Source organism: Chiloscyllium plagiosum, unplaced genomic scaffold (genome assembly GCF_037043375.1).
Source record: "Chiloscyllium plagiosum isolate Xiang-an unplaced genomic scaffold, Cpla_swu_hap1 HiC_scaffold_10, whole genome shotgun sequence".
NCBI lineage: Eukaryota > Metazoa > Chordata > Chondrichthyes > Orectolobiformes > Hemiscylliidae > Chiloscyllium > Chiloscyllium plagiosum.
Genome location: NW_028270148.1, coordinates 32,957,205 through 32,973,718, shown reverse-complemented (window position 1 = coordinate 32,973,718; position 16,514 = coordinate 32,957,205). Strand labels below are relative to the sequence as shown.

At 42.7% G+C, this 16,514-nt stretch overlaps 1 protein-coding gene across 1 annotated transcript in view; it reads right to left on the bottom strand.

Annotated features, from left to right (window-relative positions):
• Positions 1–12,736, bottom strand: part of LOC122553214 (potassium channel subfamily K member 12-like) — an 89,984-nt gene extending 77,248 nt beyond the window's left edge. Inside the window, exon 1 of the mRNA XM_043696807.2 lies at positions 11,921–12,736. Within this exon, the coding sequence (XP_043552742.2) occupies positions 11,921–12,254 (334 nt within the window). The 5' untranslated portion in view covers positions 12,255–12,736. The remainder of the gene's footprint in view (positions 1–11,920) is intronic.
• Positions 12,737–16,514: the final 3,778 nt, after the last annotated feature.

Sequence of the window (16,514 nt, the reverse complement as noted above, 5' to 3'; positions counted from 1 at the left end):
AGGTTGGGAGTGGTGCCAGTGTAATTATGGAAGATCAACTGCTCTACGTAGCCAACAAAGAGACAGGCATAGCTGGGGCCCATACGTGTGCCCATGGCTACCCCTTTGGTCTGGAGGAAGTGGGAGGATTCAAAGGAGAAATTGTTAAGGGTGAGGACCAGTTCAGCCAAACGAATGAGAGTGTCGGTGGAGGGGTACTGTTGGGGACGTCTGGAGAGGAAAAATCGAGGGCTTGGAGGCCCTGGTCATGGCGGATGGAGGTGTAGAGAGATTGGATATCCATGGTGAAGATAAGGCGTTGGGGGCCGGGGCAACGGAAGTCTTGGAGGAGGTGGAGGGCGTGGGTGGTGTCTCGAACGTATGTGGGGAGTTCCTGGATGAGGGGGGATAGGACAGTGTCGAGATAGGTAGAGATGAGTTCAGTGGGGCAGGAGCATGCTGAGACAATGGGTCGGCCAGGGTGGTCAGGCTTGTGGATCTTGGGAAGGAGGTAGAACCGGGCAGTGCGGGGTTCCTGGACTATGAGTTGGAAGCTGTGGGTGGGAGATCTCCTGAGGTGACGAGGTTCTGTATGGTCTGGGAGATGATGGTTTGGTGATGGGGGGTGGGGTCATGGTCGAGGGGGCAGTAGGAAGAGGTGTCCTCGAGTTGGCGTTTGGCTTCAGTGGTGTAGAGGTCAGTGCGCCAGACTACCACTACGCCCCCTTTATCCACTGGCTTGATGGTGAGGTTGGGATTGGAGCAGAGGGATTGGAGGGCTGCGCGTTGTGAGGGTGAGAGGTTGGAGTGGGGGAGGGAGGTAGACAGGTTTCTGTGTTCAAAATGTCCTGGCAGTCGGTTTGCAAAGCTGGTGTGCCCCAAAGTGCAGCATTAAAGTGCAGAACCACATTGTAAGTTTGTCTTGATGTTTTGATGAGGCTGTTGGCTAACTGGTGCCAATTCCATGGATGGAATTTGCTGCCCACAGAATAGAGATATTGGCCACTGCTATCCAAAATAGAGGGCCGTACAAGCCAGCAGCGAGCTGAAGTCGACAAGTACTTTCATATCACCTTCTAGCCACCCACAATCTGGAAGATGTGAGAATTGGAAATTTTATATAAAAGAGGTGAGATGATCCAATAACGAGAGGTTAATGTATGCTAATGCAGGCAAGTAAGTCTCTTACTGTTCACCAGCGAGAATCTTGCTTTGCTGTTCAGCACTTGATTGGAAAGTAGGATTAGGCTCTAGCTGTCAAGAAGCTTCTCACTGTGATCTCACATGATTTTACTAACTGTCTCACAAACCAAAGTTCACATTGTTCAGGAATGGGAAAATTCCACCCTTGATGTAGTTATTAGATGGGCTGCAGAATTGGTGATGCGCAGTGATGTGTAGGGTATGATTAGAATTTGGAACCTGAAACTATCCTGCTTGGACACATCTTAAGCTGCAATGTCATTAGCTCCATTTGGTGCACTCTTTCCAAATTATTACAATAATGTACATTGTGATTAGATTTATGCAAACAATTTATGCAAATCTCCTCACAGAACTGAGCAACATGGAGTAATAATTGGGAAATCTTGATCCGATTGTGTCTTTATTATTGCATTTTCATATGATCAAAATGTCCTTTAAGGTCACCTGTCTCAGGCATTTTTTACTGAAGGTACTAACAGTCTCTATATAGACTCTTCAAAGATAAACCACATTATCTTCTGATACAGACAAACAATCATTTGTAAGAGAAAATCCTGAAATGGTTGATTATACCATTGTGTGTTGTGTTTCAGACCAAATCTCTCAGCTGGAGCTTAATCATTTCTTGGTTTTCTCAGAAGCACAAAAACCACCAGCCCAGAGTGTGACTGGTTAACTAACCACTCCCCATCCCCTCTAATTTCACATTAGGGATAACTTCACTATTTCCAATACCCTGCTCAGTCCCCATTACAGCAGATGGCTTTTGGCTTGAACTCTCTCAATGTCATGTTTGATTCAACCTCAGGAGTCACTTGTACTACTTCTGACCTGGTAGCTGTTTGTATGAATTAAATCTATTACTCCTGTTTCTTGAACTTTATGCTGACTTAATGCTTGCTGCTCCTGCAATGTAAATACTAAATTTAAATAAAAACCTTATTCTATGAAGAAGCAATGGTCAATTTGTAACAAATACAAATTTTAACAGACAGGTTTAAATTCACGTAAGTCCGTCCTAGGGACGAGTGATAATGCATCTCAGTCTGAAAGTGCCACCAATCGCGTGATGGTCATTATTTTGTCGGCTCTTATTAAATCAAATTACACAAAAGTATAGAGCAAAAGGACAGCCATTGGAATTAAGTTTAGAATAAGCTTAAAAATGTTTTTTTGGATTCAAACTGTGATAAATACTTGGAGCAATCTGCCAAGCAAAAGAAATTTTAATGGAACAGATGGTCTTCTATCCTCTCTGAATTTCTTAATATTTTCTTATGAAATGGAAAGAAACATTTAGTTCATTAACCACACTCGTTCCAACAACCAGGTAGAATTTGCATTGTTAAGCACTCAGTCCAGCTGATCTAATTTGCTGGCGGCTAAGAAACAGAAAGGAATCATATAAAAAAATTATAGGAACGGGAATGGAGCAGGAAACCTCACTAGTCTAATCCATTTTGATCTATCAGTTCCCCTACCTCATGTTATTATATTTCTGGACCATTGGTTCTAACAATGATGTGTGGTGGACAATTGCCTGAGGAAGGAGAGAGTGCTCCAAAAGCTTAAAGTTTCAAATAAACCTGTTGGACTATAACCCAGTGTGATGTGATTTTTGGCTCGGTTCTAATAATGACATTCTTTATTTTAAACACAGCATATTCAAGTGATTACAATAGTCACCTTAGCTTCTTGAAGTCCCATCGAATTTGCAAACCTACAGACAAATTAATTAAAGCTTCATGTATTTATGCTCCTATTCTTTCTAAGAGTCACAGATGTAAGTTCTTTGAATTAGGTAGCTGCCCAACAAATTAACAAAAATCACACAAAAACTTTCAGGACAAAAATGATGCTTTTTCCCTCAGATTTTGTTTATGAATATTTCAATGTCAGTGCAAAAGTTTAATTAGTAAATTTGTTTGTGACTGCGTCCTGTTACAGCATGCACACTAACATCCTGTCTTTTTGTAATGTCTTTAATGTATTGTAGTGAAAATTTTGAAGACACTTTATAGATGGACATCAGACAATAACTGGCATTGGATTAAATAAAGAGAAGAGATTTTCTAAAGCCAAGCCAAAAGGATAGAATGTTAATACCAATTGGTAGCCAACATAGATCAACATGTCAAGTGATGATAGGTGAATAGGTCTTGTTAAGTTATGACATGGCAGCAGAGTTTTACATGAGTTTAAGTTGAGGGAAGGTAGAAGATGACAGGTCAGCTAAGAGTGATTTGAAAGACTTGAATGAAGTATTAACTGAAGCACTGAAAAGGCAGATTGGCAGCAGTTAAACAGAAACATTGGCAGAAGCAGGGTTATTACAGAGGGAGGAAATACAATAACTCCCTGTTATCTGGCATATATAGGGAAATGTGCCAGAGACATGAATATGCGGATTGTGTGAGAAATATGCATACAGAAACCCAATAAAGTGACCTCCAGTATTCTTTGAATAAAAAAAACATAAAATTCAAATGTCATTAAGGCAGTGTAATTTATTCACTGGGTTTTGGAAACTCTGATTGTATTTCATCAACAGAATCAGCACTTGCATGTTGAGCAGCAGCTAATGATGAGACTGAGGAAATGGGGATTTTGGCCAAGTAGCCTTCTTGAATTAATTTCTTATATCTGCCAGCTTGCATGTTTTCCTTCTTTCATTGGGAATGTAGGAAGTGAAACTGCATTACAGGTTGTGCAGTAAAGTAATTTCACTGCTCAAGAAGCTTCAGGACATCCTCACATCCTTTGGCAGCTGTCTGCTAGGAAACTCTTTCAAACTGTGACCTTTCATCATCACTTTCCTCTTTTTGAACTTTATGCTTGTCCTGAATCAAAACATATCAGTAATGTCAGTCCAGGGTCAAATAGTGTGACAAGATTTGAACAGTCTGCTTCAGTTTAACAGTGGACAGGAAGGAGAATGGAATCAATGGTTGGAGTTGCAGGAATCAAAGATAATGACTTCAGTTCTTCCATAGTTCATCAGGTATTTACTTTGACAACACAAGGGCATTGGTGAAGTCAGTGAGGTGTCAGAACAATAGAGCTGGCTGTCATTAGTGTATATTTGTAACTCCATGTTGCTTTTTCCGATTATGTCTTCAGTAGAATTGGGTAAAGGATAGAAGTTTAGGCAACTCAGCAATTACATTGCAAGGCAGAAAGGTAAGCCACTCCAAAGACCTTTTCTAGGAATGACTGGATGGATATATGTCATGGGGACATGTCATTGAAATGTCCAAGACTTTTTAAGGGGCTTGACAGGGCAAATGCTGAGAAGATGTTACCCCTCATGGGAAGAGTCTACGACCTGAGGGCATAGTCTCAGAATAAAGGGGCAGCAATTTAAGTCTGAAATAAGGAGGAATTTCTTCTCAGAGACGTTTGAGAGTCTTTGGAACTCCTTGCCACAGAGAAGTGCGTGGGCAGAGTCCTCGTGTATACATAAAGCTGAGATAGATAGACTCTTGATCCGTTGGGTTACAGGAAGAAATGCAGGACATTGGACATGAGGAATGTCAGATAAATCATGATCCTATTGAATGGCGGAGCAGGCGCAAGGGGCCAAATGGCCTGGTCCTGCTCCATTTCTTATGGCCCTTTGTCTCAAGAAAACAAGAACAAATGCATTCAAGGGTGTATTTGATTATCTGTCCAAATCTGTTTTTCCTATGGCTCAGTGTCAGTTTTTTTAATCACCCCTTTGTGAGATTCCTTGACAGATTTTTCTATGTAGAAGTTGTCATGTAAATGAAGGCTATTATTTCTGGTGTCTCCATCTATATTTTTCCCTGCATTCTTGAAACTAGTTTTTAATCAGATAACCATCTAATTCCTTTCTAAAGTAGTTAATTAACACCATGTAATTTGATGAAGATCTAGACTACAAGTGAACTGTTACCCAGTACACCTGGCTACTCCTCTTCTATAGTCTTCTATTGCTGGCACGTTTCTCTCACAGGCATTACATCACTTCGGACTTGTTTCCTTCTACCCTGACTTTTCTAGAGACTGCTAAATTGCACTGCTGCTGGTACCGGCCTTTCTCTCTGAATTACCTGGGAAAAAAACCCAACCCACTCACTGTCCTTCTGGCAAATTCACCCTTAATAAAAGAATTTGTCTCTATCTCCCTGTATCGTAGCGCACCTTGTTGCTAGGCAATAGTCCTTTTTTCTCCTCCTGTATCTTTGTTTTCTAAATCACTGACCTATCAGCCTCAAAGTATTTTGTTCTCAATAGGCCTCATTTAAATGCAGGTAACAACCCCCAGACAAGTCATTGGCACTTTCAGAATTCATCGAACCAAATCTATGCTTTCTCCATTTTTACCACAGTATAGAAAAATAAATCAAAAATAATGCTATATATAGTTCTATACACTTTAGAATCTGAGTGTCCAAATAATAAGAATAATATCTCATGAAACTTCATGTTTTGAATGAAACAAATGTATTTTTGTGCATCTAGCAAATAAATATTTAAAAAGTGGAAAACAATGCTACATAAATTATTTGCATTCTGAAATGGGACTGGAAATATGTGATGAAAGTTGTCTCCTATAAGTCAGCATTGAAAACCCAGTCAGCAAAAACCAGATTTTGGTGAACGAGACAACCACATATAAACAAAAACCTGGATCAATGTCTTCAGTCTTTAAAGCATGTATTCTAAAGATAGTTCCACTTGCTGAATCACTTTTAAAGACAACCACGCTAATAAATTATGCTTAGCATTGTAAATCTGTTATTTTTGGTCCATCCAATTTTGATTTCTCGTCATAACCCTCAATCTCTTCTCTACAGCTGTGCTTAATTTTTCTTATGTCCATATATATTGGTTCAAATCTTACCAGATAAATAAGAATGAGTCACAATGAATGCCATTATTAATCCACAAATTGCCTGGAAAGATCAGGCAATTTATAGCGCACTGTAAATTACCCCACAGAAACAACAGCTCACCCTGATTTTCAATAAGTATAGCATCTTTCTAGATTTGCACATTACTTGTCCATTAATTATCCATTGCTCAATGTAGAATGTTAGAGGTGATACTTAACAGCATCCAATAATAATACAACGTTCATCACCTCTCCAGGAGACAAACACAAATGTCCAGACCTGAAAGGGAGACAGTTAAATGGTTGATCCCCTTTCCTGTATGAAACTATGCTTAATAATTTTAAAAAGAAGTGAAGGGACAACCCTTTAGAACTTAGAGGGGAAGGATTTTTTCAGCTAAATGGTAGTGCAGAAGGCTATAAAGTTTGAGTCATTGAGGGTATTTAAGTCAGAGATAAAGAGTTTATTGCTTAGTAAGGGAATCAAAGGTTACAGTGAGAAGGCAGGAGAATAGCGTTGAGAAACGTATCAGCCATGATCAAATCAGCCATTGATTCAGTCCTTGAGATGTTTTCATTGGCAGTGTATTCCACCAAAGGTCCCTAGAGCTATTCATCACACAAACAGAACAATCCTCCAGAACTTCATTAGTTAGGATCATTAAATCTTGATAGCACAGATTTCCCAGCAACTCCTTTGACTTTTAATAAACCTTGTTAAATGATCTGATTGGATCCAGTGAAGCTAAAGCATAACCGTACAATTGTCCAGTTCACAATCCTTGCTTTAACTCTGTCTTCAGCTGTTTATCCTTCTTGACTGTGTTACAGGTTCCTTATAACTGTGCCTTTTCTGTTCTCCTGTCATCTTCAACTCTTCTCTTATTTGCAATTGTCCTTTTCTTTTGACCACATAGCTTCTATCTTAACTTCTTTCCTGTTGATATTGCTTCCAGATTAAGGGTCTGCAGGTCACATTCATGAGTATTTCTTATTCTCTAAGAATATTTCAATTTTGCATATTGTTACAAACTCTTGAAAGTGATTTTAAAGCAATCCGGCAATAATACTGAAGACTGGGCAGTACGGTGGCTCAGTGATTAGCACTGCTGCCTCACAGCGCCAAGGACCTGGGTTCAATTCCAGCCTTGGGCAACTGTCTGGAGTTTGCAAATTCACCCCTTGTCTGAATGCGTTTCCTCCCACAATCCAAGGATGTGCAGGATAGGTGAATTGGCCATGCTAAATTGCCCATAGTGTTCAAGGAGTGCATTAGTCAGGGGTAAATGTAGGGAAGGGATCTGGGTGGGTTACTCTTCAGAAGGTAAGTGCCTGTTTCCACACTGTAGGGACTCTAATTCTAATATTTGTGCTCCAGAACTTGCCGCTCCCCTGGCCAAACTATTCTTGTATGGTTAAAACACTGGCATTTTCCAATAATGTGGAAAATTGTCCAACTATGTCCTGTACATAAAAAGCAGGATAAATCCAATCCGACCAATTACTGCCCCATCAGTATACTCTCAATCATCAGTAACGTTATGGAAGGTGTCATCGACAGTGCTATCAAGCAGTACCTGCTCACTGACATCCAGTTTATGTTCTGCCAAGCCACTTAGCTCCTGACCTCATTAAAGCCATGAACAAAAGAGCTGAAGTCCAGAGGGGAGGTAAGAATGACAGCCTTTGATGTCAAGGCTGCATTCGACCGAGTGTGACATCAAGGAGCCTGAGTAAAACTGGAATCAATCGGCATGAGGGGGAAATCTCTCCAGTGGTTAAAGTCATACCTGACACACAGGAAGATGGTCATGGTTGTTGGAGGTCAGGCATCTCACTCCAGGACATCTCTGCAGGGTAGAGTCCTAGGCCCAACCATCATCAATTACCTTCCTTCCATTATAAGGTCAGAAGTGGGGATATTGGCCAATGATTGCACAATGTTTAGCACCATTTGCAACTCCTCAGGTACTGAAGCTGTCTATGTCCAAATTCAACAAGATCTGGACAATGCCCAGGCTGGGGTTGACAAGTGGCAAGTAACATTTGCATCACATAAATGCCAGGCAATGACCATCACCAATAAGCGACAATATAATCACTGGCCCTTGACATTCAATGGTGTTGCCATCATTAAATTTCCCCAGAATCAACATTATCACTGACTAGAAACTCAACTGAACTCACCACATAAACACAATGGCTACAAGAGCAGGTCAGAAACTCGGAATACTATGACAAGTAATACACCTCTTAACTCCCCAAAGCCTGTCTATGAGGTGCAAGTCAGGAGTGTGGTGGAATACTCCCCATTCGCCTGGGTGAGTGCAGCCCCAACAGCACTCAAGAAGGTTGACACCATCCAGGACAAAGTAGCCCGTTTATTGGGACCATGTCCAGATCATCCACCCCCTCCACCACCGACGTTCTACAAAATGCACTGTAGAAATTCACCAAAGATCCTCAGATAGCACCTTCTAAATCCATGACCACTTCTAGCTAGAAAAACAAAGGCAGCAGAGATATGGGAACACCACCACCTTCAAATTCCCCTTCAAACTACTCACCATGCTGACTTGGAAATATATCTCAATTCCTTCACTGTCACTGGGTCAAAATGTTGGAATTCCCTCCCTAATGGCACTGTGGGTCAAAATCCACAGCAGGTAGACTGCAGTGGATCAAGAAGGCAGCTCACCACCACTTTCTCAAGGGCAAGTAGGGGTAGATAATAAATGTTGGCCCGGTCAGCAATGTCCATATCCCACAAATGAATAATAAAAACCTTCATGAGAGAAATGTTTCAATGCTAGTTAATGCTAAGTCTGGTTTGCTGCAGTACAATTAACAGCATATGATATATTTCTGTAATTTGCAACTGCTATAGTTTGTTTACTGAAGAACATTCCAATACATTCTATGTCAGTGGCAGCAGGAAAATGTTCAAATATGAATGGAAAATCCTACTCACACTATCTTACAGGCAGTCACTTTCAACAAACTCACACTTTCTCACATCTTCACATCCTTGCTTTTTCACACATCTACAAGCATTGTTGTCAATTACCATTGTGTTATCAGATGGCAACCTTACACTTGCAATTTCTGGTGTGACTTTTGCAGTGAAGTTGTTCTGTTTCATATGCTTTTTGCTATTTGTACAGAACAAATAGCAGCACGATTTCCTTGATCCAAAGGCAAACACAATACTTAATTTCCAAACCCCAAAAAAACCCTGCCTGATAACTAGTCATAGATTTAATTATGCATTTCATAGATCAACTCAAACCAGACGAACAACTGACTCTAGCATCTAACATAAGTAGATTGGGGTGGCACGGTGCTCAGTGGTTAGCACAGCTGCCTCACAGCACCAGAATCCCAGGTTCGTTTGCAGTCTCGGGCAGACTGTCTGTGTGGAGTTTGCACATTCTCCCTGTGTCTGCGTGGGTTTCCTCCGGGTGCTCCGGTTTCCTTCCACAGTCCAAAGATGTGCAGGTCAGGTGGATTGGCCATGCTAAATTGCCCGTAGTGTTCGGTGCATTAGTCAGAGGGAAATGGGTCTGGGTGGGTTACTCTTCGGAGGGTCGGTGTGGACTTGTTGGGCGGAAGGGCCTGTTTCCACACTGTAGGGAATCTAATCTAAAAAAAAATAGCCACTAATTAACTAGGTACAGTGTTCCTCAGTTTGTCTGCCCCTGATTTAAGGTGGATCAAAAACTTTAAATGTATGACACACTTGCCTTCATTGCTCATACCATTGAGTATACAAGTTGGAATGTCATGTTGTGAATGTACAGGGCACTGGTAAGGCCACTTTTAGAGTATTTGTACAGTTCTGGTAATCCTGCTTTTGCAAGGATATTATTAAACTGGAGAGGATGCAGAAAAATAGGCTGGGACTTTTTTCATTGGAGCATAGGAGGTTGAAGAGTGACCTTGTAGAGTTTTATAAAACAATGAGAACCATAGGTAAAGTGAACAGCAAAAGTCTTTTCCCTAGGGTTAAGAGAGTTCAAAACTAGATTGCATAATTTTAAGGTGAGAAGAGAAAGATTTAAAAGGAACCTGAGGGACAAAATTTTCACACATAGGATGGTTTGTGTGTGGAATAAACTGCTAGAGAAAGTATTAGTTGCAGGTTCAGTTACAACATTTAAAAGACATTTGAACTGTTACATGAATGGGAAAGTTTTAAAGGGGTTTGGGTCAAATGCAGGCAGATAGGATTAGTTTAGCTTGGGAAACTTTGTCATCATGGATAAGTTGGAGCAAAGACTCTATTTTGTGCTCTATGACCATGACTCTATAACTCAGCATTCAGTGAGAATTTGCCATAACCATATACATACTCACAAATACATATGCATTCTTTTCCACACTTAGACTCATTCACACTCAAATGTACATTGCCAAAAACACGAGTAATTGGATTCAAATCAACTTATATGCACAAATATACACTCCACAGGCACATATTGAGCTCACATTTGCACAACCAAGCAGACACTATTTATATAATAACCTCATTTAAGCATTTGAATGCCACAAATGCTCATACACATAAGCTCAGGTTATTGCAAAAAATAAAAGTTAATGGTGCAGAGGGTATCATATTCACATTGATAAAACATTGGCTAGCTAATAGGAAGCATAGATTGGGCGCAAACGAGTCCCTTTCTCGCTGGCACGTTGCTATGAGTGGTGTGCTACAGGGATCAGCAGTGGGACTTTAACCTTTTGCAAAATATATAAATGTCTTGGATGAAGGGATGGAAGTTATAGTTGTTAAATTTGCTGATGATACAAGGATAACTAGGGGACTAAGTTGTGAAGAGGACATAAGAGGCTCCAAAGGGTTATAGCTGGGTTAAGTAAGTGAGCAAAGGTCTGGCTAATGGAGTACAATGTTGGACAATGTAAAATTGTCAGTTTTGGCAGGAAGAATAAAAATGAAGCCTATCATCAAAATGGTGAGAGATTTGCAGAGCTCTGGGATGCAGAATGCTCTGGGTGTCCTAGTGTTTGAATTGCAAAAGGTGCTGCCAGTAGTCTGAGAAGTTAACAAACAGAATTATTTATGGTGTGGCAATTGAATGCAAAACAAAAATAGGGAGAGGGAAAGTGAGGCCACTTCTGGAGTACTGTATACAAGACTGATCCCATTTTTAAGCATGAATGTAAATACATTGGAAGCAGGTCAGAGAAGGATCATTAAACTACGCTCTGGGGAGGGTGGGCTGTCTTATAGGGAAAGATTGGACAGACTGGGCTTGTATCTGCTGGAGTTTACAAGGGTAAGATGTGACTTGACAAGCATAGACGTTTCAGAGAGAGATTGACAGGGTAGTGAGGAAATGAAGTTTGCTCTTGTGGAAGGGGGGGGGGGGGGGGGGAGGTGGACACACTTCAAAATCAGAGGTTAGTTGTTTAAGACAGAAACAAGGAGATTTTTCTTCCCACGTATGGTCATGGAATTGACTACATTCGTGCAACACATTTAAAGGAGAGTAGACAATTTTCTGATAAGCAAAGGGATGAAATGTTACTGGCGGTCAGCAGGCAATGTGGAGTAGAGATCAGTTATGATCTTATTGAAAGGTGGAATAGGCTAGAGGGGCCGAGTGGTCTACTCCTGATCCTCTTTGGCAAGTTAGTATGTAAGTCTGAGCAACTGGGTCTTAGAAATTCCCATTTGGACTGAGTGGGCAGCAAGAGGCTGACTCTAGTAAGGGTCCAGTGGCAAGCCCCACTGTTTAACCTCGCCCATTGCTTCCAGTTACAGGCAGTTCAGACAGTCAGACGGTGCGGACTCAACCCCCGAGCCCTCACTCTCACTCTCTCTCACCCTCTGGGCAGGTTGAAGCGGTCACTTACCGATGGTGGACACCACCGTCCCTACGAAGTAGAAGGCCCCGGTGAAGTCCCACCTGGGTCTCAGGGTGTCAGCGTGGATCCCAGCGGCGATCGCCGCCTCGTACTCCCGCAGGAAGGCGCTCAGCTCCCCGGCGGCAATGTCGAACTTGTCGGCGAAGTGGCGGAGGGTCCGGTTCCACTTGGCCCGAGCCTGCAGTTCGGTGGGCCGCTCGATGGCCGAGAAGACGGCGGCCCCGCACACCAGGTAAGCCACGATGAGGGCGGCGAGCAGCGCGAAGCGCACGTTGTCTTCGTTGAGGTGCAGTAGAGCGCAGCCCCGGGCACTGCCCATCATCAGCCAAGTGGCAGCAGGTTCCCTGTGCCAGAGGCACTCAACGCCCCAGCACTCATCAACCTAACTTTCAGCTGCTGGCTGCGACGGCGTGGGGGTTGCTGGGGGGTGGTTAGGGGGCAAACTTCAACCAGTAAATCCCAGCCCTTTGCCCCCACTACCAACCTGGCAGCAGCAGCCACCAGCTGGGTGATAGACCCCTGATACCCCCCTCCAGTACTGCCCTGGAAATGAGAGCCAGCACTTTACCCCAAATTCAACAGCTCTCTGACAGGTGGGGCAATTCCTTTCTCCAACATTTCTTCTTGTTCTCCTACAACAATAAAACAAAACGAGCTGGAAATGTGCGGGATTTTCTCTTCTCCTCGTCTGTTGAAGTTTCCAACATTGGTGCAGAGCCACATCAGACCGCCGCAGCATTTCTGTTCACTCTCTGAGGCACAGCATCTCTGGTCTCCACAGCTCGCCGTCGACTCTCAAGTCAATTTTGGATCTTGCCAATTCCTCCTCTCTCTCTGTCCGCACTGCACCCCCCCCCCCCCCCCTTTCCAGTTGCCAGTCAGCGACTCGATCTTCTACAGCAAGTGCCGAGCGCGATTGTGTTTTTTTTTCACACCCAGTTGTTAACGAGGTTTCATATTGTCAGAGTCAAGAGCAGACTGGAATAAGGAGGATGGCACATTGGCTTGGAGTGTGAGGCACTGCCCCCCTCGAAGGTCTTGTGCAGCCCATTCCTGAATGAAAGCCGCTCCTCCCACCTTTGTTTGGAAATGTGGACCGTCTGAAAGAGAAGGAGAGAGAACGAGCGAAAATTAGAGCAACTGAGAGGCAGACCCCGTTCCCTGCAATAGCAACCACAGCTTTCATTTCAGCACCATGGACAGAGAATCAGCAGGACAGGGACCCGGGGACACACGGCCCATGCCCCAGCACCATAACTTTCATTTCAGCACCACGGACAGAGCCACCCGGGCTCCAAAGCCTCAGCAAGTTCCACATCACTCCTCTCGGCGTTTTGTTTTAAAGAGCTTTCCCCCGCCCTCAGCGCGGACAGAGAGAGAGGAGGAATTGGCAAGATCCAAAATTGACTTGAGAGTCGACGGCGAGCTGTGGAGACCAGAGATGCTGTGATCCCTCTCCCCACATCTCAGACGAACTCCACCTCCATCAGACGCTCTGGGCACATGAAGTGTTTGAGATGGGCACCGAAAGCACAAGCTGGAAGTTTCCCTGGTTCCCAGTGCTAGAGCTGGAAATGTGTTGCTGGAAAAGCGCAGCAGGTCAGGCAGCATCCAGGGAACAGGAGAATCGACGTTTCGGGCATAAGCCCTTCTTCTCCCAGTGCTAGGGTGACTAACATTCAGTGGTAAAGTCACAGATTAAACACTGATGATTTTTCCTACCATCTGCATCAATCTTAACAGCATGACTTCCTGAGAGACCTTGCGTTTCCCGGTCTCCCGCTTCCCGCAGGCCTTATGTCACAGGGAAAAAGGGATCACACTGTTTTCGCCCATTTCTATTCCCTTGCCCAGCCACCATGAACCCACAGAGAGAGAGAGAGAGAGACGCATTGCTGCGGCTCCACTGAGCAGCGTCGCCCGGGACATGGGCTACAGCGGAGGGTCGGCTTTAGGATTAGATCCCAACGTGACAGATCCCAAGTTAAATAACATTTTATTTGGAAAAAAAAACAGCCAAAAATACAGCGGGTACTGAAATCCTTGCGATCGATGTTTTGTTATTGAGTGATCAATCTTAGGTTGACATTTAAACCATAAAACAGAATAATCTAAGTGGTAGAAATTGCGGGGGGGGGGGGGGGGGGGGGGGTTGAAAGGATGTTTAGTTTCCTCTGGGAAGTTGGATTTCAGGAGTTAGCAAGGCTTTGCACATTAAAAATGGAAATACTTTATGCTCATCTCGCGGATATTTACTGGCTAGCGAGAAGGTTTGGAATCAAAACCCAATTCCTTTCGTGTTCATTATTTGTACCGCGTTTTTCGTTTACTGGGAAGGAAAATCATTTCTTGTTGATGATACTTGTTCCCTCTTCACCAAACCCCCCACCCCGACCCCTACACAGCTGTCTGATCCCAGTCAGACCTACCTGGGATATTCTCACATTCGGACCTGGCAATCTGAGTTTGGACTCAACGCTGTCAATAGAAGCAGTTGCTGGTTGGCATGGTGTACCCGCTTTCACAGTAAGCTAGCCAGAGGGCCAGTGCTACCACAAGATGCTCGCTCGGTTCAGCTTGCTGACGATCTACTGAAAAGCTCCTTGCGTTTCACTGTTCGTCTGATGCACGTGTTTTATTCCAAGCAATATGCTGGGTTTTGTTTTACTATTTAAAAAAAGCGCTCAACTCTGTCAAAAAAAAATCTCTGACACAGTTCCTGTAAATTTTCCAATGGTCGAAATTTCATTGCCAAGCATTGTTTCTTTTCCCGGTCATTTGCAGAGGATTGCCTCATGTTGCTAGATAGCTGAGCTGTCTGTATTGCTCATCACTGCACGCTGCAGTCTGAGACCCCCCATGGTTCCATTTATATATATACACAGCGAGCTCCCCGCCCACCGCTTTGGCAAACCATGCCCAGCAGCTCCCACCCAATCATTCCAGCATTTCAATGAACTCTATCTCCCTTCGACACTCTCAGGCCGTTAGATAATCTCACAGATTTGACACGAGAGTTGTACTGAATCTGATGTGAAGCCAGAGTGGAGTTAGAACCCTGTCTCGTTTCAGATCAAACCCCAGGTCTGGCTTACAGCAGAGATTTCTGACCATGGGGCCTGCAAACCCGACAGAACGTCAGAGAGTTAAAGATTCTTCACTGGTTGAAATTAGATGCAACCATTTCTCTCGTTGCCATTTTCCATCACTCGGATGAGAGAGGGAAACCAGTCAAGGAAAAAACTCTTTTGGTGTCCCTCGTTAGAAAGTGCAAGGAAATATCCCATTTGGTGAAATGTGTTAAAAGTTAGCTCCAGTGCATTGATCTATTTGATTTCATTTTCATTGTCTGACATTTTATGCGATTGTGTTACCATCTTGTTAGAAACCCCACGACGTTTAATGAAGAAATCTGAGCACCAAGCAATTAATGAACAAAATTTCATGCTTTTAAGCAAAAATAACTTTATTGCCTATAAAGACGAGAGAAGGCAAGTGCCATGAATTTAAGACTTATACAGTAAACTACCTTTCTCTTCCTCTCAGTAGTTCCCAATTTTACAGATCCTTAAAAATTCATTCACTTATCCAGGATAATCCAAAGACGTGCCACAATTCTCTGGAATTCCATTTGCCGTGTGACTATACCACTCTCTGCCTTTTCTTTACAGATTTCACCTCTGTGGGGCTATGTTCCTGGTTTGGGATGCTGGTTAATTTCTAATTGGCTTGCCACATCTTTCCAAGTCGAGTTCTTCTGACCTTGTGGCCACAAGGCTCTGTGGGGACCACTGTAAATTGTATCCCTCACTACAATAAAAACTGACATACAGCCCCACCATCCACATGCTAAGCAATGAAGTTAGCATTTTGTTTGCTTTGAGGGCAGGCCAGAAAGAAAGATTGTGTCGGCTCTCTCAATCTGGTGAGATACATCCAATACCAAAGCAAAGCTCCAACATCTCTGCCTGTCCCCTAAACTGAACTGCTTGCTTCTGTTAGCAATTGCACACAGATACGTTAAACAAAAGATACCTCCACAGCCACAGTCCATCTCTGTGACAAGATGGCATAATTTGGGATGTTTGTAAGCAAAATCCAAGTAAAGTATTCTATCTCCCATGCTATGCTTTGATTCTGTAACCCATACTAATAATTTTTATTACTAATAATCTTATCACCCCTTTTCCAGACTTCAGGTGTCCATAAAGAAGCTTCATGTTTACAAAGCTGCATTCAACTTCCTTTCCCAAAATGGACATTCATAATTGAACCTTTTTATTGTAATAGCGGACTCTAAAAATTGAGAAAGAAGACTCCATATGTTGTTTATTGCTTTCCCAACTCTGCCCATGACCTGGCAAGATGAACAATCTCCAAAACTGTTTGAATTATTTTTAGATTAGCATTATTATCAAGAACTTCTATTTATCCTACATTTTATATTTATTTCTAAAACTATAAGTTATAATTAAAATATCAGCCAGATTTTCACATCAATTTTTACCATAGTATTAAACTTGTCACAATACAGTTTAATAAAATTCATTTGCTGTAAATTTATATTTGAGATTTTTCTTGA